The 25,003-nt window shown below is 42.5% G+C and overlaps 1 protein-coding gene across 1 annotated transcript; it reads right to left on the reverse strand.

The window, feature by feature from the left end:
• Nucleotides 1-1,551: 1,551 nt before the first annotated feature.
• Nucleotides 1,552-24,733, reverse strand: LOC137362356 (deleted in malignant brain tumors 1 protein-like). The gene is made up of 10 exons (XM_068026768.1): nucleotides 24,620-24,733; nucleotides 23,725-23,909; nucleotides 23,201-23,220; nucleotides 23,041-23,073; nucleotides 21,674-21,982; nucleotides 15,224-15,538; nucleotides 7,462-7,610; nucleotides 7,296-7,356; nucleotides 4,652-4,966; nucleotides 1,552-1,628 (listed from the first exon to the last, which is right to left on the reverse strand). The coding sequence occupies exons 1-10, from the start codon at nucleotides 24,731-24,733 to the stop codon at nucleotides 1,573-1,575; spliced, it is 1,557 nt and encodes a 518-aa protein (XP_067882869.1). The 3' UTR covers nucleotides 1,552-1,572.
• Between the last annotated feature and the right edge of the window lie 270 nt (nucleotides 24,734-25,003).

The following is a 25,003-nucleotide window of genomic DNA, read 5'->3' on the forward strand; positions in this document are numbered from 1 at the left end:
ATGTTTCAGATATGCTATTACATCTGGCTTTGACAAGTTCTGGTCTCCAGTTCCCCTTTTATGTTTTGAATGCTGTGTACGGTGTTAAACAGGCAATCACTCACACGATTCACAGTTAATTTATACTCATGTTATATAACTGTATCTGTTCCTTGTCCATGTATGTTACCCTAATTTGTTATCTTGGTCAGACATTTACTGCCATCTCCTATTTCCCTCATCTTCAATTACAAGTGACTTGCATTTATCTAGCGCCATTAACGTAATGAAACATCCCAAGGGGCGATACAGGAGTGATATCAAAGACATTTTAACACAGAGCACCGAAAAATATATTAGGTCAGATGACCAAAAGCTAAGTCAAAGAGTTAGTTTTTATGGAACGTCTTAAAGCAGGAAAGACTGGTTGACAGGCAGAGATATTTAAGCAAGTAATTCTAGAGCATGTGACCTTCGCAAATAAAGGCACGGCCGCCAATGGTGCACAATTAAAACCAGGAATGCTCAAGAAGCCAGAACTGGGAGCTGCCAGTCTGGAGCCGATTGCAAAGACAGGAGCTGTGAGGCCAGGAAGGGATTTGAAAACAAGGATGAGAATTTTAAAACCTCTCGTTGCTGGGCAAAGTAGGTCAGTGGGCAGAGGGCAGATGCCTGGGTGGCAAATGGTCGAGACAGCGGAGCTTACAGAGGTTGTAACTAGTGAAGCCAGCCAGGATTGCATTAGCATCATCGAGTCTGGAGGGAACAACGCTATCGACAAGACGAGATAAGGGCAAATGCGGGTGATGTCATGGAGGTGAAAATAGACAGTGTTAATGAGGATATGGAGATTTGATAGGAGGATCACCCTGGGGTCAAATATAACACCAAGATTACAAGCTGTCTGGCTGAGTGACAGACAGTTGGCATGGCGAGAAATGGAGTTGGCAGCAAGGAAACATGCGATGGGGACTGATGGTTTCTATCTTTTCAATACTGAGTTGCAGGAATTTTCTGCTGATGCAGTACTGAATGTCAGCCTGGAATTCTCACAGTGTACAGGCATTGGAGGGCTCAAGAGTGTTGAATGTGAGGTAGAGTTGGATACAGTGAGATACATGTGGAAACTGAGGCTTTGTTTGCGGATATCGCTGAAAGGCAGCATGTAAATGAGTAATGAAGTGTCAAAGGATCGATCCTCTGGTGACACTATAGGTGACTTTGCAGAAGCATGAAGAGAAACCATTGCTGGCAACTTTCTGACCATGACTGTACAGATAATACTAGAACCAGCTGAGTGCAGTCCCACCCAGCCGTGTGTTAATGGGGAGGAATTGGACAAGTATTTCATGATCAATCATATAAAAATTTGAGACAAGTCAAGAAAGAGGAGGTGGAATCGTTTATATTTGTCACAATCACTTCGGATGTCATTTGTTTTCGGCCTGTGGTGTGGATAGAAAATTGATTTGCGTAATTGAAACATGCAGCTTCATATAAGATGAGCATGGATTTGGGAGGCGACAACACATTCAAGGACTTTGGCGAGGTACGATCAGTTGGAGCTGGGCAGTAACCTGCATGGACAGGTGGTCAATGGTTCCTTTCTGAGGAGAGGTGTGATGACTGCTGATTTGATGGAGAGGAGCCTGAAAATGTAGAGAGAGAGAGAGAGAAAGAGAATCGTTAATATTGCCAGCTAATATGGAACCCAGGAAGGGAATGTTTGTGTTCAGTAGTTTAATAGAAATAAGGTGTAGACAGCAAAATGTGGATACCATCAACAGCACAGGTTCAGAGAGAGAGTGAAGGATTCTAGGAGAGAAACAAGAAATGTGAATTCAGGGTGATCGTATGGGATGGGGGTGGGAACTGATAGGAAGTTAGGCCTGATGGGTTGGGGAAGAAAGGGAGGTGACTGAACGGATGTTTTTGAACTTTGTGACAAAAAGTCTATGAGCTCCTCTCAATTATTTTTGGAGTTCAGGGTGGATGAGGCAGGGGAGTGGTTCAGGAGGAAGATTTATGATGGAGAATATTTGCTGTGCGTTTTCTTTGGCTTCCTGGATAATCTTTGTCAAACAGGAGGATTTAGTGAAGATGAAGAGGACCCAATGATGCTTTATGCGACTGATACATTCAGGATTATATTACCAGATAGTTCCCCACATGTCACCGTGCCTTTCTGTTTTTCAATTATTTCAGGGAATGTTGGTGTCACTGGCAAGACCAGCAGTTTAATCCATGCTATTTATTACTTCATGATTACTTTATTACTCCACTTCATATTGGAGAATGTAAGGTCCACAAGTCCTACCCTTAAACATCAGCCTTGCAATATGCAGTATCTTCGTGTGGAACTACGTTCTAGGGTTGTGTTGATTATAACATTATTAACATTATCATAAATCAATTTAATATTAATTGCATAAGAGAATCACTTACCTTTGAAAGGATGGGACTCTGTCTTTGACAAGGAATATATTTGAGTAATTTTAGATACATAAACCGCATGTCTGAACAGAGAAGATGCAGACCTGTCTGTCCAGACAGACTGCTGCAATTATGTTAAATGAGCAAACGAAACATGTGAGGCACATTAGCAATTGCGATTGTCTGTAAAAAATCAATGAACTAAACGACTAATTCTATCAATATATGACTGTTGGACCGGACCAAAGAGGGCAGAAAACAGGATCTCTCTGCAAAATGTTGGACAGGATCAGGAAGCGCCTACGGGCAATTGAACTGTCGATGTGCAGACCTCCCGGCTGAACAGAAAACAGTATTTAATCTGGACTGGACAAAAATGATTGGACTAATTGCGTCAGGCACTTTGGAGAATAAACATCAGCAATGTGACCCATCAGATACAGAAGTAGAAGACAAGGAGAAGACACATGGCTTCTGTAGGTGGGCATAAATGTTGGGTGGAGCTTAACATCTACCTAACTGAAGAACAAGATGACATACTCGACTCTGTCCAGTGACTGAGTGTGTAATAACCATTCAGCACTGTAAACTTCTGACGTGAAACGCTGGAATGTATTGATTTCCGCAGTGTCCGAAGAAAATGCTTACTGTAACCAATCGGTATCAAATCTGAATCATTAACTATCTCATATGTTGTAAGTTCCACATGTCGTATGCAAATAAATGTTCATTGGAACAACCCGAAAACATCTGCCCACACTCAAGCCAAAGGACTTGCAGGTTGGCAGGTAAATTGACCATTATAAATTGCCCCTAGCCGTGGTAGGGAAATATAGGGACAGATGGGGATGTGGTAGGAATATGGGATTAGTGCAGGATTATTATAAATGGGTGATTGATGGTCGGCACAGTCTCGGTGGGCCGAAGGGCCTGTTTCAGTGTTGTATCTCTAAACTAAACAAAACTAAACTACACTCTGCATAATGCAACATCCCCAGAACACATGCATGCATTAACATGCCACACAATGAAACTTTAAAGTGTCTAGTCCAAAACATCTGTCTACCTTTATACACAATCTAATGAAACTAGCACCAGACCAACTCCCACACAGCTACCTCCACTTATATACTATACAGTCGAACTGATTGCAAGCTTGGCGCCGGATTTGATACCACAGCTGAGAATCCAATTCCGTATTCTCTTTCTCATAAGGCCGTTATCTTTCACCTCTATCATCATTCACCTCCCTTCCTGCCTCAGCCCATCTGCTGCTGAAATGCTCACCCATGCTTTGTTGCCTGCAGAATCGAATATTTCAATGTTCTCCTGGGCGATCACCCATCTTGCATCCTCCAGAAACATCAGCTCATCCAAAGTTTTGTTGCCTTCCCTACATGAAGCCCCTCTCAGGAACGCCATGGCACTCGACGATCTACTGGTTTCCCTGCGATCAATACCCAGAGTTTCCAAATATGATCTTCATGTTCAGACACCTTCATGCTCTCCCCCTGCATCAGTATAACCATCTCCAGCCTGAATCATTTCAGGAGCTCTGCTTTTTTCTGAATACAGCTTGTTGCACTTCACCCACTTCAATTGCCCACAACTTTCAGTTTTGCCTTTAACCATCTAACCCCCAGATCTGAATTTCCACCAGAAATATTTCCGTGTCTCCGGCTCTTCAAATCCAACCATCTGACTAAGAACAATAACAAGAAATGCTGGAATCACTCAGCAGGTCTGTCGGCATCTGTGGAAAGGAGAAGCAGAGTTAACGTTTCTGGTCACTGACCCAAAACGTTAACTCTGCTTCTCTTGCCACAGATGCTGCCAGACCTGCTGAGTGAATCCAGCATTTCTTGTTTTTGTTTCAGAATTCCAGAATCCGCAGTATTTTGCTTTCATCTGACTAAACATTTCGTCACCCACTCTAACATCTCTTTGTTTGGCTCTGTGTCAGTTTTCTCTCCGTTTACATTCCTGTTAAACCCCTTGTGATGTATGTGTTAATTGAAATTTCTGTAATACAAACGTTCTTGCTGTTTAATTGTGTCCGTGTCCTCTCTCTCTGTACACCACCCCAGCTCCCCGACCGCCCACCATCCTCTCCGACTCTCCTCGAGTGAAATTACTGCTTTGAGAAACCCAGGAACAAGTAACCGATATTATCACTTTTCTCAGCAGATTAGACATTTCACTTTTATGTTTTTGTAAAAGCAGTGAAGAATTTGCTTACCTGAACACAGGACCCCTACATCCATACTGTCAGTGAGAGACGAATTCAATGTGAATAAGATGCAGTTCTGGAGCTGCAATTCGTTTCCTTCACACTGGACATCATTCACCCAGATGGGTCCTTCACTCTCTCCGTCCTTTGAATAGTTATAAGCGGCTGTCGCTTCACCACAACCCAGCTGTGTACAGACTACATTGGCATCATTCAGGGTCCAGTGTCTATCCTGCAATCTCCCCCAGCTGCCATTGTAGTAAATCTCCACTCTCCCATCACACCAGCTTCCCCCGTTAGTCAGACTTAGTGACCAATTTTCATCTACAACATGAAACAGATTGAGAATGGTGAAACTGAAGCAAAATATCTCAGAATTTACTGCCACCCGAAAAGTCATTAATATTAATGGTTACTATTCCTGTCATCATTGTTCAGAAGGCTTGTTGAAAGATCATTTTCACCATTACCTTTTCTCTGTAAATACATTTTAGAGACGTACCGAGTAGCTTACGGTTGCTGAACTGGGGACAGAGGGTAAAATGAACTGTAGGTGATAGCCGAGGGACTGAAGGCCGTCCTCCTGTCCACATGCACTGATATTCCAGCTCTCGCCCTGTACTTGAAAATATCATCAACTTTTCTTCCAGTTTAACCTCCTTATATTCACATGGTCCATCTTCAACTCTTCCATTCTCTTCCTCAACATCTCTGTCTCTGCTTCTGGGGATAGGTTATTAACTAATATAAAGAGTAAACCCAGTGACTCTCACAGTTACCTTGTCTATGCTTCCTCACACCCCAATTCTTCGAATTACTCTATCACATTTTTTCACTTGCTCCATCTGCAATGTCTGGTGATGCAAACTTCCATACCAGTGGTTCCAGATATGTATTCCTTTTTCCTCAACCGAGGACTCTCCTCCCCTCCTCATCCACCCACCATGGTTGACAGGGCCCTCAAGCACGTCCATTCCATTCCCCAAACGTCTGCTTTCACCCTTTCCCCCTCCCGGAATAATGATAGGATTCTGATTCTCCTCATCTTCCACTCCATCAGCTTCCATATTCAACAGATCATCTTCCACCATTTCCACCACCTTTAATGTGGTGCCACTACAAAGCACATCTTCCCCTTCCCTCCACGTTTAACATTCTGAAGGGACCATTCGCTCTGTGGCACTCTGATTCACCCTTCAATCATTCTCAGCACCCCTTCCCCCAGGACCTTCCCATGAATGCGCAGGAGGTGCAGCCACTGCCCTGTTACCTCCACCTTTCTCACCATCCAAGCCGCCAAATACTGCTTCCAAGTGAAACAGCGATTTTCTTGTACTGCCTTCTCTTTAGTATACTGTATTCACTGTATTGACTGATCATGATACCGTCTGCTTTACATTGGGACACCAAACATAATTGAGTGCTTACTTTGCACAACACCTTTGTTCAGTCTGCAAGCTTTACCTTTAGCTTCCAGTTGCCTGTCCTTTTCATTATTTATTCTGCTCCCACTCTGACATCTCTCTCCTCTTTCTCCGACACAGTTCCAATGAAGATTAACATAAGTTTGAGAAACAGCACTTCCTCTTTCCACTAGACTCTTTACAGGCTTTTGGAATGAACACTAAATTCAGCAATTTCAGGAAAGATTCCCTCCCCTTTTTTGGACGATGTCTTGCCTTCCAATTTGCAGCTCCTCTCGAAATGTGTTTTTCACTTGGCCCATTCCTATCTCTTTCTGCCTTGCATTGTCCCATTTACCATTTAATTCTTCCTGCCTTCCACCATATCACAGATTGTTCCTTTCGTTCTTTCCTTGCTTTCCCCTTTCTTTAAAAACTGTTAAATCTCTAAGTTCTGATGAAAGATCTGCAAACTGTAAGGTTGATTCTGTTTCTTGCACCGCAGATGCTGCCAGAACTTCTGAGTATTTTCAGCACTTACTGTTTTTATTACCTATATTTTAAATTGTGAAACGTGGGAGCAATTTGCGTTGAGCAATGTCAAACGGACAGCGATCAGTTAACTGAGCAGATAATCTGTTATAAGAGGGCGCTGGTTGAGGGACAACTGGGAGAATTGTAATTTACATCAAGTTTGTGAAATAATCAAAGACATGGCATATTGGTGAAATAACGAGTTACTTCACTCACTATCATTTTATTGCCCTTAATGTAATGGAAATTAAAATTTATCTCATGCTATTTAGTTGGAAACAAGTTCACAGTTTTTTCTATTGCACAGCTGATCTTTGCAGAGAATTACATGATAATTCATATTTGAACGGCCAACATTGATAACAGTTTCAATGCTCGAGCAAAATTTCCATTCTATGGCAGTGGTCCTGGGAGCAAATTGCTGATTCTATAGCCCTTGAATAATGCCCTAGATTTACCACAAAAGAGATATTATATGAGCGATAAGTACTAATCACGAGACATTGTATGTATTCAATGTTTACTGGAGTGAAGCTCTTTGATTCATTTGTAATTTAATTCAGACCAATAAACCGACAAACACATCTCAGAATCTTAGTGTCGAAGGAAGCATGGGATCAGCAAAACTGGTGAATCAGCGACCTGTGGAAATAGTTAATGATGCTTGACAGCAGAACAGTTGGTGTATTTCAGTTCAATTGACTGAGATGACTCACCCGTACAGATGACACTGGCATCATTTTCATGGGAGCAGCTAAACTGTTCCCAGGATGAAACAGGACAATCCCACAATCGCGTCTCATTCCCCCGACACCTGTAACTTTCCATCCACACTGGACCGGCTCCCTTCCCAAAGTGAGCTCGTCCCGGGATTGAGGTTACTGTCCCACACTGCAAGTGCTCACAGACCACGTTGGCGTCTTCCAGATCAAAGTACATGTCACTCAGCGTCCCCCACTGGTCTCCATGCAGCACCTCCACCCGGCCAGAGCATCTGTTCGTCCCATCAACCAATCGAGGTCCATGTTTCCCTGTATTGGAAACGAATCCAAATCCAAATAATTTATAAATCATCCTCTGCATTGAAACAGCAAAATAGAAAATGGGTATAAAAGTTGAATCTTATGTACACGATTATCTATCCATACTTTACACAAATTATCTATCAAAAAACAATTAGAATTACCACAGCAACACAAAAGCAAAATACTGCAGATGTTGGAAACCTGAAATAAAACAGAAAATATTGGAAATACTGAGCAGGGCTAGCAGCATCTGTGGAGAGAGCACGAGAGTTATGTTTCAGGTCTGTGTACTTTCATCACAATAATTACTACAGGACCTCTTTAAGAAGTTGGCTGAACACTCAAAAATTAACAGCTCTTCTTGCAAACGCTAATCGATTGTTGGTCTTTATCTCTTGGATTTTGGAATGTAAACGATGAAGGATGTGATGATTCAGTTGTATCTGTTGTCACGTTTGGGCACGGCACTTCACAAAACCATTGGCTGTGGAGGTTGTTCAGGACAGTGTCACTAGAATGGCAACAATGCTTTAAACGGTACATTATGAAGATAAGTTGCATAAACTTTGTTTGTAATAGATTTAGTTTAGAAGGATTACAGCTTATCTAGTTGATGTGTTTAAAATGGTTAAGGGGTTTGATAGATGAGCTATAGAAGATCTGGAGAACAAATACAAAACAAGCCCATTTCGGAGCTGCTTTTCTTTATGCGGATGTGGACATCTCTGGCAGAGGTGGCAGTTATTGCTCAACTCTATTTGCCCTTGAAACCGGTGTCAGGACCGTCCTCTTGAACTGCAATTGCCTGCATGGGGAATGTTCTTCTGCAATGCAGTAAGGTAGAGTTAAGGCAAAGTGTGCAAGCATAGACTGTACCTTTAGCTGCATGTGTTGTCAGCAGAGTGGGAAGTTTGGAATTTGGTAATTAGTGGCTAAGACTTAAATCTAGCCGTAACATTTAGCAATTCGCTTGGAATTAAAAACCAAACTGCAAGGCAGTTCATTGTTCGCAGTTAACAGGGTAAGTCAGGTTAGCAGTAAGCTGTCAATCAGCTGTGATTGTGCGAACTCGGGTAATTACTGTCAGCTGGAAACTGTCTGGACTGTTGTATCTCGAATGTGCCTCAAAAAGCATATAATATTGGACGTCATTGCAAGATGATTTGAGTAAAGGAGCAAGATGTTACTGCACCTATACAGGGCTTTGGTGAGACCACACCTAGAGCATTGTGTGCAGTTTTGGTCTCCTTATCTGAGGAAGGATGCCCTTGCCATTAAGAGTGTGCAAAGTAGATTTACAAGGCTAATTCCTGGGATGGCAGGATTCACGTATGAAGAGAGATCGGATCGACTCGGACTATATTCACTAGAGTTTAGAAGAATGAGAGAGGATCTCAGAGAAACCTATAAAACTCGAACAGTACTAGACAGGCTACATGCAGGGAGGATGTTCCCGATGGCTGGAGAGTCCAAACCCACGGGTCACAGTCTCCGGATATGGAGTATGCTATTTAGAACCGAGATGAGGAGAAATGTCTTCACTCAGAAGGTGGTGAACCTGTGGAATTCTCTACCACAGAAGGCAGTGGATGACAGATCTCTAAATATATTCAAGAAGGAGATAGATATCTTTCTTAATACAAAAGGAATCAAGTGATATGGGGAAAAACGGGAACAGAGTACTGAATTAGATGATAGGCCATTACTTTTTTTGAATGGCGGAGCAGGCTCCAAAGGGCTGTCTGGCCTACGCCTACTCCTATTTTCTATGATTCTATATTTAGACTTCTGGTAAGGCAGAGTGTAAACAAAGATTGCAATGTTAACTGAATACATTATGAACATAGTGGGAAGTTAGAGTTTGCTAAGAGTAAGAATTCGGTGCAGAGGGGTAAAAGGAGGTATTTTTTATTCTTTCACAGGGGGTGGGAATTTCGGGCTCGGACAGCATTTATTACCAATCCGAACTGCCCTTGCAAAGATGGTGGTGAGCCGCCTTCTTGTACCACTGCAGTGCATGCGCTTTCAGTACACTCACAGTACTGTTAGCAAGGGACTTCCAGGATTTGACCCAGCGACAGTGAAGGACCGGTTATATAGTTCCAAATTAGGATGGTGTGTGCTTCGGAGGAGAACATGCAGATGGTGTTCCCATGCATCTGCTGTCCTCGTCCTTCTAGGTAGTAGAGGGTGAGCGTTCGGATGGAGGTGTTCTGTTTTGTCTGTTAAACTGGAGTCAGTGACTAGAGCAACCGGTTTAAAAGAGCGCCACAGCCAGCAGTAGCACAGCCTATTGGAAGGGGCTGAGAGACAGACACCTGGCAAATAGAGGGACAAACTCACTCAGTGAAGCAATTGTCAGGTCAGAGTGTGAGAGGGCGTGGGTAAGTTGTAAATACGGACTATGTTAATTGATGAGTGCTTAGTGTTTCGGCGTTAGCTAACCAGTAAAATAGTGTTAAAGCTAAAATGCATCAACAAATAATTTTACCTCTGAAATAAAGACAGACTAAGTTCTGGCAGAGCAGGTTTTTTTCTGGATATTGGAATTTGTAGATAATGGAACTGAACCGAGGGAACTTGTCTGTAGTAGATATCTCAACCTGGAACCTCTCTGGCTCAGGATCATAGAGCTGTTGTGGGAATTGGAAAAACACCAACACATATGATAGCAAGAAGAGTATTTGACAGTTTGCTGCAGATTTCAGTCACACCTTGTCGAGAGCTGCAGGATCAGAATGAGGTTGTTGCAGCTTATAGTGTACAGATTTGAAATCCAGATGTAATGGAGAACGAGGATATACAGAAGTGAACAGGAACAAAGTACTGTCTATTTGTGAAGATCAGGATGAAGACTGTTAGAAGGACAGCCACAATGTTGACCGTGATACCTTCGAATAGGAAGCTGTTCAAAAGGAGGAGGAGTGGTGCATAATGTGATACTTTTAAGTGATTCAATAATTAGGGCATTAAGAGTCCCACACAGTATTTTCCCAACTTGTGCGAAGTGAGGGTTATCTCAAATCAGAATGCAAGATTGGGGTGGAAATATCCAGTCGTTGTGGACCAATTAGGCATAAACAACATTGCAAAGAGTAGGCAAGAGGTTCTTTTCGGAGAGTACCAGGAGCTGAAATATAAAAGAAGATCTCAAGGATTATAATATCTGGATTATTATACAAGCCGCTTGCACATTGGCATAGGAAAAATAAACGATCAGGGAGATGAACACGTGCTTGAAGGTTATGATGTTGGAAAGAGGTGTTACCTTTCAAAGGACCCTGGCACCTGTACTGGGATATTAAAGAACTATTCTGTTGGAATGTGAAGCACCTGAATCGGGTTTGGATCAGGGTCCCAGAATAAAGGATAAATAGGGTTGTTACAGGAACCTTAAACTAGTAAATGGGTGAGGGGAGGCTGGTGGGGGGCGGGGTGAGGGGGTAGAGCACAGTTGTAAATGTAGCATATCTAGGTGCTACAGGGAAATAGAAAACTAAAATATTCAACATTTGAGTCAGACCATTTTACGGTTTTACATCACGTGCCTTTGCGCTGAGAACAGCAGTTGCTTTCTTGAAAAAGCAGTTGTTAGAAATACTGACAGACCACGACGTTTTGGGCCATGTACTCTGCCCATTGTCTGGAGAAATAATTGTAATTGGTGGAAGCAGTCTGTTTATATGCAGTGCAGAACGGGAATGTGGGCAGGATCTTACTACTGATAGGTTATTACATGTTCTTGTTCTGTTTTTTCTTGGTCAGTTAATTATATTCCATGAGAGGTCAGTATATGCCATTATTCTTGCTGCTGATTCGTCAGTTATTGTGCATCGTGGCAAGTCAATCCATGCTACTGTTCTGGTCGTGGTTTGTTGGCTGCACAGCAGGTGCTTGTGCGTTTCTCGAGGAGGGAAACCCTGATATTCACCGAGGAACAGGTCACTGTTAGGGGGAAGGTCTTGTGTTTATCGATCTCCATAGCTTCCTTGACGCAGTGAACGGCACAAGCCTGCCATCAAGGAAGCTCAACTCAATGACCACCGCATTGAATGGTCCAATTCCAAACTCAACCTCATCTATTATGGACTGGCGTGCACGACACAAGAACATCATAAGTATAAAAGAGACCAAAAACATGCAAAAATGCAAAAAGAAAAATGCACAGATCTTCGTGAATGGCAGAGATACAAAGAATAGCAAAGGATGACAAAACAGTTCGCAAGAGCTCCAAAACTTTTACAATAACTTCAGAAATATATTGTCATTAAAAGCAATGTGGTCTCATTACAATGACAGTTGTGATATTATAAATGAAAATAAGGAAATGGCAGGAATTATGCATAATTTCGTTGCATCAGTATTTACATGCACACAACTTTTATTAAGGTTCTTTGTTGCCGCAGTCGGACAAATGCTGCCCTGACATTGAGGGCAGTCACTGTCATCTGGAATGCAGCTTTATCATACATGTTTGTACAAAGGGTGTGATGTGGTCTGAAGCTGAGGGGTCCGACAAACCCAAACTGAGCATCAGTGAGTAGTTTATTGGTAAGTACTGCTTGATAGCGCTGTAAACAACACCTTCCGTCCCTTTGTTAATGATTGAGAGCAAACTGCTGGATCAGTAATTAGAAAATTGCAATTGTCACACTGCTATTTAAAGAAAGGTTAGCGAGAGAACCAAGGCAATTATAGATTGGTTAGCCTAACAGCAGTTGTCAGGAAATTACTAGAGTGTACATTTGAAGATGGAGTGTCTGATCACCTTGAAAAGTGACAGCCAATCAGAGAGAGCCAGCGTGGATTTGTAAAAGGTAGATCATGCTTGATGAACCTGATCAAATATTTTGTGGAGGTAACTAAAGTAGAGAACAGGGGAACCTGAATGGATGTTATTCAGATGAACTTCCAGAAAGCACTCAGCAAAATCTCTTGTAACTGATTGTTGGCTAAACTTGAAGCTCATAGAATTTAGGGAAATTATTGACCTGCTTCGGACGTTTGTTTAGTGGCAGGAGATAGACAGCAGGGATAATGGGCAGATCATCTAACTGGCAGGATGTGATGGCGCCGTCCCACAGGAACCTCAACTATTCACCATATTTATTAATGATTTAGATGACTGGATAGAAAGCCACATATAATTGACATACTCAATATTGCCATTGAAATAAAATATCAGCCATATTGTAATCATGCATATTTTAAGCATAACTTTACAAAAAAACAGATTCCGTGACTGTGTAAAACTATTTCAATATTGGTGAGCGTGAGGTGTCCAATTTGGACTTAAAAAGATTACAGTATTTTCTACATGGTGAAAAGCCGGATGCAGCACAGGGAAAATAGACTTCAGGGTCATGGGAAAGTACAGGAACGAAAATCAAAGCAGCCAATGGAATACTGGGATTTATGTCTAGAGGAATGGAATACAAGGGTGAAGAAATGATGCTGCAGCTAAAAAAAAACTGGTCAGGCCCCATCTGGTGTAATGTTAAGCTATGGGCAATATGCTTTGGGAAGGATATGTTGACCAAGGAGAGTGTGCAGCATAAAAGATGCGAGAATGATTCCTTGGCTTCAAATGTTTCTGTTTTTTATTCATTCATTTGATGTGGGTGTCGCCGGCAAGGCCAGCATTCATTGCTCATGCATCGTTACCTTTCACAACTGGGTGACTTGTTAGGCTATGTAAGAGGACAGTTAAGAGTCAACAGCATTGCTGTAGGTCTCTGGTCACATGTCGGCCAGACCAGGTAACAATGGCAGATTTCATCCCCTTAGGATATGACGAAACAAGATTTTTTTAAATAACAATCGACAATGGTTTTATGGTTACCATTACTGAGACTAGTTTTTAATTCCAGATTTATTAACTGAATTTAAATTCCACGAGCTGCGATGGTGGGAATTGAACCAGCGTCCACAGAATTAGCCTGGGACTCTGGATTGCTAGTCCAGTGACATTAGCACCACACCATTGCCTCCCCTCATTATGAAGAAGGATTACACAAACTGTGGCTGGGTTCCCTGAAATTTATAAGAGTCATGTCCTTTCACATTCCCAGCCTATGTCTTCCAGCTGCTGGAAAGTCTTTGGGAATTCTGCAGGTGAGCTACTTGCCACAGAATGCCGATCATCTGACCTGCTCCACTCGCCACTACATTATTGTGAATGGTCTAGTTCAGTTTCTTGTCACTGACAACACCCAGTAGGATTTGATGGTGGTAGTGAATTCACTGATTATAATAGCTAGGGGAGATGATATTGTCTCTCTTGTTGGAAATAGTCATTAACTGACACGGAGGTGGTGAGTGTGTTACTTTCTACCTATCAGCCCAAGTCTAAATAATGTCCGGATTCTTGATGTAATTGGGCATGAACTGTTTCTTAATCCAAGGAATTGTGAATGGAACTAAAGACCATGCAATTCTCAGCAAAAAGCCCAACTTCTGACATTTTGATGGTGGGAAGGTAACTGACGAAGCACCAGAAGATAGTTGGGCCTCAAAGAACAATTAGGAAACACATTTTTCTATAAAAACAGCGGCAATCTGGAACTTTCCCTAACAACGTCCAAAGTAAAGAGCTGTGGATGTTACATCTAATCTAAATTTTCAAGACTAATATTGATAGATTTTTTTAAGCTCGGTGTATCAAGGAATCTGGTTCAAAGCCAGGTAAAGAGACTTGAAGAACATATCAGGTATGATCTAACTGAATGATCGAACAGGCTAGTGCAACTGAAAGCTCTGTACTGATAATGTGGATATGTGTCCGATCCTGTCATATTTAGCGGGTAAAATACACACTTTCTATAAAATAACTTTGTAATCTTTCACTTCTGGCCTGATTGCACTGAGCAGTGCTGGAGTACAGCCGTGCTTTTATACCCTGCCGTTCAGTTAGTATTAACGTGGGCACAGTGGAGCAGTGGTTTGCATCACAGCTCCAGTGACCTGGGTTCAGTTCTGGGTGCTGTCTGTGCGGAGTTTGCATGTTCTCCCTGTGAATGCGTGGGGTTCTGCCGCGTGCTCTGGTTTCATCTCACAGTGAAAGACTTGCAGGTCGAAAGTAAATTGACCATTGTAAATTAACCCGACTGTGGGTAGGTGCAAGGAGAGTGGTAGGTAATGTAGGATCAGTAGAAATGGGTGGTTGTTGGTCGACAGACAGTCGGTGGGCCGAAGGGCCTGCTTCAGTACTGTATGATAAGAATACTAACGTGGGCAGGGAGGATCAGAAGGCTATTGTAATGTCGGATCATTCGTGGTGTTCAAATTAAAGTATCGAAATAGGCCAGTGCATATTCATTTAGTCAACTCCCAACTGTTGCAGCCAATATTCAATTCTAAATATACATTCGGTGCAGTGGTAAACAAACTTGCGAAAATTCTGCTTCTTGCAAAATAAATGTTAAGATTCAGAACCATCTTGTTTACCAGTAATTGTGGGTATTTTGTACCACGTTACACCAGACCTTGAGCAGTAATAATAAACTATAATGACTAGTTTAGATATGAACCTTTCAGACAGAAACATGGGAATGCCACCTTCCTCAGTTTTCCACATGTTAAGCAGGGAGTTGTCTGCTTTTCAGTAAGTCTGTACTCACCGGAACAGATCACACTGGCATCGTTCCTGTGGCTGCACTCCTGCTGATTTCCTTGAAAAAGACGGCAGTCCAATAAACTGGTCTCATTTCCAGTGCAGTCAAAGATATCAGACCGTACGAGCCCAATGCCCTCTCCAAAATGAGCATATCTTGGCACCGACACGGCGACTCCACACTGAAGCAGACTACAGACCACATTGGCGTCTTTCAAATCCCAGTCAAGGTCACACACTGTTCCCCAGTTTTCACCGTACTGGATCTCCAGTCTGCCTGAGCATGGGGAGTCTCCGGATGTTAGTCGAGGATATCTGTGATCTGAATAAGCGTATTATATCATAATTAGCATAATACGTTAATAATCACAATAATACATAGATTTTTATTTCAATACGCATCTGATTAATCACAGATCTGGCACGAGCCGTTCTCAGATTCTGTTCAAAACTGATGATGCTGGGTTTCCTGTATCACTACTGCTTATAATGTGACAGGACTATAATCTTTAAAATGTGCCTTTATTTATTTATAACTTACCCAGTCGCCGTCACTGTATCAGCAGTTAGAACTGGGCAAGAAGTATTGTGTGACAAGAACTGGTGCTGGGAGTACTGTTGTTCATATTTAACATAAATGATTTCGACTCAGAAAAAGGACGTACAATTGTAATATTCACTAATGACATTGACTTGGAGCAATAGTTAATACAAAGGCAGATTGTGAGAAAAATACTTCATGTTAACGAAATTGTAAATGAATTTTCATGCAGATAAATGTACATTTACACATTTGGGGAGGAAGACTGAGAACCCATACTCCTTGGACAATGATAATCTAAATTGTGTCGCGGAGCAATGGGACTCAGGGGTGCAGATATAAAAATCAATAAAATAGCAATACAGGTTAACAAAGCTCTGGAAAATACAAAAAAAAAATGAGTTTTATTAAAGAGAGATACGTTGAAAGGGGAGTCACACCCAGCACAAGGAAAGATTTGGTGTTGATTGGGAGGAGGTTGATTGGGTACTAACCAGTCAGTGTTTCCCTACTTTTCTAGGCAGTGTGCAACTGAGCAACTTCACACCATATCAGTTGAATCCTAGTGCTGTAACTGCTGTAATTGTACTGGATCAGCTTGGCTAGAGTTGTCGCTAGTTTTAGAGCACTGATCTTCAGCACGACAGCTGGAGTGTTATCAAGCCTTTAACTTTTGCTTTGTGCTGCGTGCTCAGCCGCTTCTTAATGTTGTGTGCCGTAATCTTCGGAATGGACCAAACAATAGAACGCATTTGCACAGCGCTAATCCATTGACATGAATTGTCACACAATACTTCTCAACTTTTGTCAGTCTGAATAACTACCTTTAACCCACAATTTGTTGACTGTTTTGTAGCCAGTTTGCTACAGTCTGTCTTGATCACCCTTCAAAGCCCTTCGTATGCAATTAATTACCCTGCAACCACATTCACAGTTTTAAGTTTAAAAACTGGACAGACAGTTTGCGACTAACAAGCTGCAGCAGTCAGCATATAATCATAGAATGTTTACAACACAGAAGGAGGCCATTCAGCCCGTTGTGTCCATGCTGGATATCTGTAAGAGCACCTCACTAGTCCTATGCTTCTGCCCTTTCTACATAGACATGCAAAGATTTTCTCTTCAGGTGCTTGTCCAATTCCATATTGAAAGCCACAATTGAATCTGTCTCCATCAGACTCGCAGGTAGAACATTCCAGAAGATCCTAACCACTCGCTGTGTAAATAACTTATTCCTCATGTAAACCTTCACTGTCCTGCCTCCAAGGCATTTACATCATTCCTTAAATAAGGAGACCAGTACTGTACACAATACTCCAGATGTGGTCTCAGCAATAACCTGTATAGCTGAAGCATAGCCTCCCTACTTTTGTATTCAATTCCACTCACGATAAATGATAACATTCGACTAGCTTTCTTAATTACGTGCTGTACCTGCATACTAATATTTTGAGATTCATACACTGGGACACGCAGATCCCTCTGCATCTCAGAGCTCTGCAATCTCTCACCATTTAGATAATATGCTTCTCTTCTATTCTTGCTGCCACTATGGACAATTTCACACTTTCCCACATGAAACTCCATTTGACAGGTCTTTGCCCACTCACATAACCTATCTATATCCGTTTGCAGACTCCTTATGTCCTCTTCACAAGTTACATTCTTACCTATCTTTGTGTCATTAGCAAATTAAGCAACCATACCTTCGGTCCCTTCCTCCAAGTCATTGATATAAATTGTGAAAATGTGATGTCCCAGCACAGATCCCTGTGGCACACCACTCGTTACATCTTGCCAACCAGACAATGAGCTATTTATGCCTACTCTCTGCTTCCTGTTAGCTACCCAATCTTCTATCCATGCCAATATGTCACCCCCTACACCATGAGATTTTATTTTCTGCAATAACCTTTGATATGGCACCTTATCAATGCCTTCTGGAAATCTAAGTACAATATATCGAGCGTTTTCCCTTTATCCACAGCACTTGCAACTCCCTCAAAGAACTCCAATCACTTGCTTAAACGTGATTTCCCTTTCACAAAAATATGTTGACTCTGCCCGATGACCTTGAATTCATCTAAATGCCCTGCTATAACATCTTTAATAATAGTTTGTAACATTTTCCCAAGACAAATGTTAAAGTAATTGGCCTGTAGTTTCCTGCTTTATATAATCCCTTCCTTTCTGAATAAAGGCTTTGCATTTGCTATTTTCCAAACTAAAAGAACCTACCCCGAATCCAGGGAATGTTGGAAAATTAAAATTAACGCCTCAACTATCTCACTAGCTACTTCTTTTAACACCTTAGGATGAAGTCCATCAGGACCCGGGGACCTGTCAGCTCGCAGTTCCAACAATTTGCTCAGTACCATTTCCCTGGTGATTGTAACTTTTTTGAGTTCTTTCCTCCCTTCCATTTCCTGACTTACAGCTAATACTGGGATGTTACCTTTACCCTCAATATTGAATACCGATGCAAAATATCTGTTCAATTCACCTGCCATCTCCTTATTACCCATAATTAATTCCCCAGACTTATTTTTTACAGGATCAACGCTCACTTGGTTAACTCTTTTCTTTTTTGAACAATATCTATATAAACCCTTACTATCTGTCATTATATTTCTATCTAGCTTTCTCTGGTACTCTAATGTTACCTTCCTTATCAATCTTTTAGTCGTTATTTGCTTTTTTGTATATATTCTGTCCAATCATCTGACCTGCCTCCCATTTTTGTGCAATTATAGGATTTTTCTTTAAGTTTGATACGACCTTCAACTGTTTTACTTAACCACAGATTGCGGTCCCACTCTTGGAATGTTTCTTTCTCATTGAATTGTATCTACTCTGTATATTCTGAAATATTCCCCTAAATATCTCCCACTGCATCTCTATTATCCCTTAACCTGATTTGCCAGTTCACTTTAGCTCGCTCTGCGTCCATGCCCTCATAATTGCCATTATTTAAAGTACTAGTCATGGACCCACTCTTCTCTCCCTCAAACTGAATGTAAAATTCAATCATATCATGATCGCTGCATCCCAGGGGCGCCTTAACTATGAGGTCATTAATTATTGGTGTCTCGTGGCACAATACCAGGTCTAGGATTGCCTGCTCTCTGGTTGGCACCGCAGCGTATTATTCCAAGAAATTATCCCGAAAATACTCTATGTACGCCTTATCTCGGCGACTTCGGCCATCTGCTTTTTCGAGCTAGATGTAGGTGAAAATCCCCCCATAATTATCGGTGTACCTTTCGGACAAGCTTCCATTATTTATCCCTTTATACTCCGTCCCACAGTGTGGTTAAGGTTAGTGGTCTGTACACCACTTTTGACAAGTGACTTCTTGCCTTTATGAATTTTCATCTCTACCTAAACGGCTTCCACATCCTGGTCTGCTGAACTTAGTTCATCCCTCACTATTGCGCTAATACCATCATTATTTAACAGAGCGACCCCTCTACCTATTCCTAGCTTCCTGTCTTTCCTAAATGCCATGTATCCTTCAATATTCGGTTCCCAATCTATATAGTGTACAGGACACAATTTCAAAGTTTGCAGATGACACAAATTTTGGAAGCATTGTGAACTGTGAGGAGGATAGTGCGGATCTTCAAAAGGACATTGACAAGTTAGTGGAATGAGCAGGCAGGTGGCGGATGAAGTTCAATGCAGAGAAATATGAAGTGATTCATTTTGGGAGGAAGAACATGGAGATAAATTATAAAATGAAGGGCTCAATTCGAAAGGGGTTGCAGGAGTAGAGGGGCCTTGGTTGAATAGTGCATAAGTCATTGACGGTGGCAAGTTGAGCGAGCGTTTAATAAGGCGTTCAGTGTCCTGGGCTTTATTAATAGGTGCATGGAGTACAAGAGTAAGGAAGTTTTGTTGAACTTATATAAGACACTAGTTCGGCCTCAGCTGGAGTATTGGGTTCAGATCTGGGCTCCGCACTTGGGGAAAGATGTGAGGGCATTGGAGAGAGTATGGAGACGTTTCATGAGGATGGTTCCAGGGATTGAGGAATTTCAGTTATGAAGCTAGATTGGAGAAGTTATGTCTGTTTACCTTGGAGAAGAGAAGGCGGAGAGTTGATTTGATTGAGGTATTCCAAATCATGAGGGTCTCTATCTACTCCATGGAAATGTCACAATCTCAAGCCAACTCTCCATTCGTCAACCCAGCAGCCGCTACCGGGCATGTACTGTCAGCCCGGCTGTCCATCTGCAATGATCGCTTGGCCTCAAATCTGATATAGTACACAGATTGTGAAGGTGAGACTGGGGAGCAGGGGAGGGAGGGAGGTTTCTCAGCCTCGTGGAGCCGTAGTAATGGGTCCGCAGTAATTGTGGGTATCACAAGAGGAAAATGCTCAGAAAGATCCCACTTACAGGGTGGGAACTGTTTCCACTGGTGAAAGGATCGAGAAGGAGAGGGCATCGATTCAAAGCATTTGGTAAAAGAAGTAAAAGTGACATGAGGAAAATCTTTTTCATGCAGCGAGTGTTTCAGATCTGGAATGTTTACCCGAGAACGCGGCGGAGACATGTTCAGTTGAAGCATTCAAAAGAGAATTAGACAGTTCTTTGAAAAGGAAGATTGTACAGACTTATGGAGAGAGGGGAATGGAACTGAGTGAATGTCTCTTTCAAAGAGCCCATACAGACATGATGGGCCGAATAACCCCCTTCCGCTCTTTAGCAGTTCAGTGATTCTGTGATATCGCCTCTCCTCCGTGTTCCAACCAGAATGTATCAGTTCACACTTCTCTGCATGAAATTGCATCTGCCACCTGTCCGCCCATTTCACCAGCCTCTCTTTGTCCTCTTGAAGTCTATCACTATCCTCCTTATAGTAACTGGTCAGGATTTCAGGAAAAGATTAGATTTGATTAGAGATACTGCAGTGAAACAGGCCCTTCTGCCCACCGAGTCTGTGCCGAACATCAACCACCCATTTATACTAATCCTACACTAATCCCATATTCCTACCAAACATCCCCACCTGTCCCTATATTTCCCTACCACCTACCTATACTAGTGACAATTTATACTGGCCAATTTACCTATCAATCAGCAAGTCTTTTGGCTTGTGGGAGGAAACCGGAGCACCCGGAGAAAACCCACGCAGACACAGGGAGAACTTGCAAACTCCACACAGGCAGTACCCAGAATTCAACCCGGGTCGCTGGAGCTCTGAGGCCGCGGTGCTAACCACTGTACCACTGTGTCGCCCTACTCGCTTTTCTTCCAATAGTTCAACGGTGCTGAGTTTAATCGTTGCAACTGCTTCCTGAACTATCTTAGCTCTTTTGTTTAATATTCTGTGCATTTCACTTTCTTAATATTTGCCAAAATGTAAATGGCAATGCGCACGCAGCGGTGGGATCTGACAGAGCCGTTTCCTCTTTGTGATACTTTGGCTCCCCAAGGCTGAGAAATCTGCCTCCCTCCCCTGCTCCCCAGTCTCAGCTTCACAATCTGTGTAATATATCAGATCTGAGGCCAAGCGATCATTGCAGGTGGACAGCTGGGCTGACAGTACATGCCCGGTAGCGGCTGCTGGGTTGATGAATGGATAGTTGGATTAAGATTGCGAAATTTCCTGCTGTTCAGCTCATTCACTGCAGCTTGAGGGAAAATCTCAATGGAAAGTGCTCTGTCTGTATTGCAAATGTGCTGAGTATCAGGTATTTACTGCTCCCGGTGGAGAATGTTTACTAAATATATTACTAATGATATAAGTTTGAACAGTGAACCTAATATTAATGATAATTTTAACCAGAGATTACTGGAATTATTATCATCTGATTTTCCAGGTACGGACCGACCCGGATTGTTTTATTTTCGCTTCTTCACAGATTCTATCAGCTGCGGCGGCAGATGAGAAACTGAGAAAGATTTTTACCTGAGCAGATGACGCCGGCATCATCGGAGTGCGACAAGGAATAGTGATCCCATTGATATGATTCACAGTCCCGCAGAGCGGCCTCGGTTCCGCTGCACGCTACATCAGCCGTCACAACGGGTCCGGTCCCTTCCCCAAAGTGAGCCCAGCCCGGTGCAGAGACCGCGGTCCCGCAGCCCAGCTCCCGACACACAACAGCTTCGTCCGGCAGGTCCCAGTACGATCCATACACAGTCCCCCACTGTCCCCTGTAGTGAATCTCCACTCTCCCAGCGCACCGACTGCCCCCATTCACCAGTCTCAGCTTCACTGTCTCTGTAAAATATCAGAAATATCACCAAGAGGTTATAGTGTGTTAAACCCACAGGTTCCCAGCGCACGGACCCTCCCCATTCACCAGTCTCAGCTTCACCGTCTAGGTAAAATATCAGAAATATCTTCAAGCGGTCATGGTGTGTTAAACCCACAGGTTCCCAGCGAACGGACCCTCCCTATTCACTGGGCATGAATTGATAGGAACATCGGTCTGCACCCTGGACCCTAATAAAACCCGGAGTAAATATTACACATGAAGAAAAATGAAAGGGAATTACTAATAAACAGTGCAAACCAGCAGGGAACCGGGCGGCAGCGAGATATTCCCACCAACACAGAGGCTCCAATGGGATCTGAATAGGGACAAGCTCATAATATATTTAACCTGCAGAAGTGGGGAGATGGGCGTGGTTGGTATGATCACATGTTTACGTGCTCAGTACTGAATGGACGAACACAGTGAGATCCCAGCACCTGGAAAGAGCAGAGTAAATTGCACCCTCACCCACCATAGCCAATAAAGACAGGGCTGGATGGTGATGTGATCTGGAGATCAGAGCAGATTGGTGAGGTGGACCTTTGGACCGGTAACAGTGTCAGTGGAGCTGATAATTCACACTCTGCTCTTCAGACACCCTCAGTTAGTGCCCCTCGACATGAAGAGAGCATTCATCTCTCAGCTAGGTAACAGTGTCTGTGGAGCTGACCCTTCACACGCTGCTCTTCAGAGACCCTCAGTTATTGTCCCTCCACATGAAGATAGCAGTGATCTCTCAGATAGGTAACTGTGTGAGTGGAGCGGATCCTTCACACTCTGCTCTTCAGAGACCCTCAGTTATTGTCCCTCCACATGAAGGGAGCAGTCATCTCTCAGCTAGAATTAAAGACCTTTGCTAACATTATGAGGGACACACTCCCTTTCTGGCTAGCAACCGGGCAGCGGGTTAATCCGTGATCAAAAATAGTACAGAGATTGTCGTCCAAGCTTAATATTTAATGGGTTGGATTAGAGCAAAGAGATAGCAGGTCGTGTGATAATAATGGGCGATTACCTGACGGGTCAGCCTGACTGTTCCCAGGTCTGCCTGAAATGAGAAGTTAACAATTAGAGTTCACTGGGACAAGAAAGGAATGACAATGTCAGAAAGAAAAGAGACAAATACAACTAACTGCAGGGTGATTATTCCTTTCGCTTTGCAGAAGAAATTATACCGGGATCTGTGATTTCATTTCTTAACACAAAAAATACAATTTCTGCAAAAAATTAATATTGGTAATGGGCCAAAATGTATCCAGAAATGTTTTCACATATACACACACTGACACCCGGATACACTGTCTCCTTGTGGTGATGGTAGGTGGGCTCCATGTATTCCCAGTGTGAAGGTGCTCTGAGAAGGCGGTGGTGATGGTCCTCTCCCTTCTAGAATCTTACAATGAAACAGAACAGAGGGACGCCATTCGGCCCATGGTGCCTATGCTGTCTCTTTGTCAGAGCTGTCTAATTAGTCCCACTGCCTTTCCCCATCGCCCTGTAAATTTGTGCTGATGGTGCTCTGACCCGTGTGTAGGTGTCCTGAGAAGAGGATGGTGACGTAGCCGCCTTTAAACCCACTGGTGATGGCACTCTCAGTGAATTCAGCATTCCGATCGAAAGTTCGAGAAGGAATGGGAACATTTAAATTCAATTAAAGATTTTCTCATCCTGTGGTAAATTTCAATGCCTTTTAATTTACTGCATAATCTTCCACTGGTAACTTTCAAAGTTTCTGCTGTTGCTGTTATCCTGGTGCGGACTTTCCCGGTCACCCATTTCCCCTGCTCTTACTGACCTACAGCGACTCCCACTTCCCAGCACCTCAGATTTCAGTGGTCGCACGGTTAACTTCCTGATATTTAGACTAATGGGTTTGGTGCAAAACTGTTAAGTTATTTATACATGTTATACTTATGTTAACTTGCTATCGCACCATGTTACCACAAAGAGTAGTAGAGAAATATTAATTAGAAATAACAATAAATTCAAAGGAGGTGAACTGAAACGGGACAAACGTGGGATATTCAAAGCCCAGAATTGAAACTCTTGAATGAGTTAAAAAACCAAGGATAGGGGTGGTTTAGGGGTTACAAAATACAGTCAATGCAGAGAGTTTATAAGTGCATATTTCTCACGGCAGTTTACTCGGTGGGTCAAGAATCAAAATGATTATATCCATCTTTTTTAGGTCCAACTTGAACAACATTCGCAATTAAGCGAACTCTTTTAGATTTCAGAAGCAAATGAATTGATAGAATTACAGTTATTGCAGCTTACAACCACAAGCAAAGCAGCGGACAAAGGAAATCATATCAAGCAATCCGGATTCTGTGCGTCAATAGCATTATCAGTAATTTTTAACAATCTATCTCCATAACACATGAGCTAGTGCCTGAAGAAATGATACCATTGTTATAAATAACCAAACACACATCAAACATTTACAGAACTGAGACAAATTGTTCTGGGCACTGTCTGTTAATTTTAAATATGGAAAAGAATTCAGGATTTGTTCCACAAGTTGACCAGAGTATGGGACTTGTGGAAGGACATTATAGAATTTAATAGGAGTAGGGTTAGGCCATACTTCCTACCCAGACGACTCCGCCGTTCAATAAGATCATGGCTGATCTATTGCCCCATCTCCACTTTCCCACCTTTCCCCAGAGATTGGGAAAAAACTCCAGATCTTTCATTAAACACCGCATCGCACGATACAAAAAGTATGGGACATGTGGAAAGAGATGCCGAAACACGTCTGGATGTTGAAAACTACATCAAATTTATGAATCATGTAGAAATAGATTGAGAAATACTAATTATTACACAACACCGTGCACATAAATGTATGAAACAGAAAGCATGATTTATTATAAAAAGTGATAGTTTTGAAGATTGTCGGTGACCAAATAAAACTGTTCACACACCGAATCCCCCTGAAACCAGTAGCATCATTTCTGGAGGGTGTAATTGATAAC

The sequence above is a fragment of the Heterodontus francisci genome, unplaced genomic scaffold (assembly GCF_036365525.1).
Source record: "Heterodontus francisci isolate sHetFra1 unplaced genomic scaffold, sHetFra1.hap1 HAP1_SCAFFOLD_236, whole genome shotgun sequence".
Lineage (NCBI taxonomy): Eukaryota > Metazoa > Chordata > Chondrichthyes > Heterodontiformes > Heterodontidae > Heterodontus > Heterodontus francisci.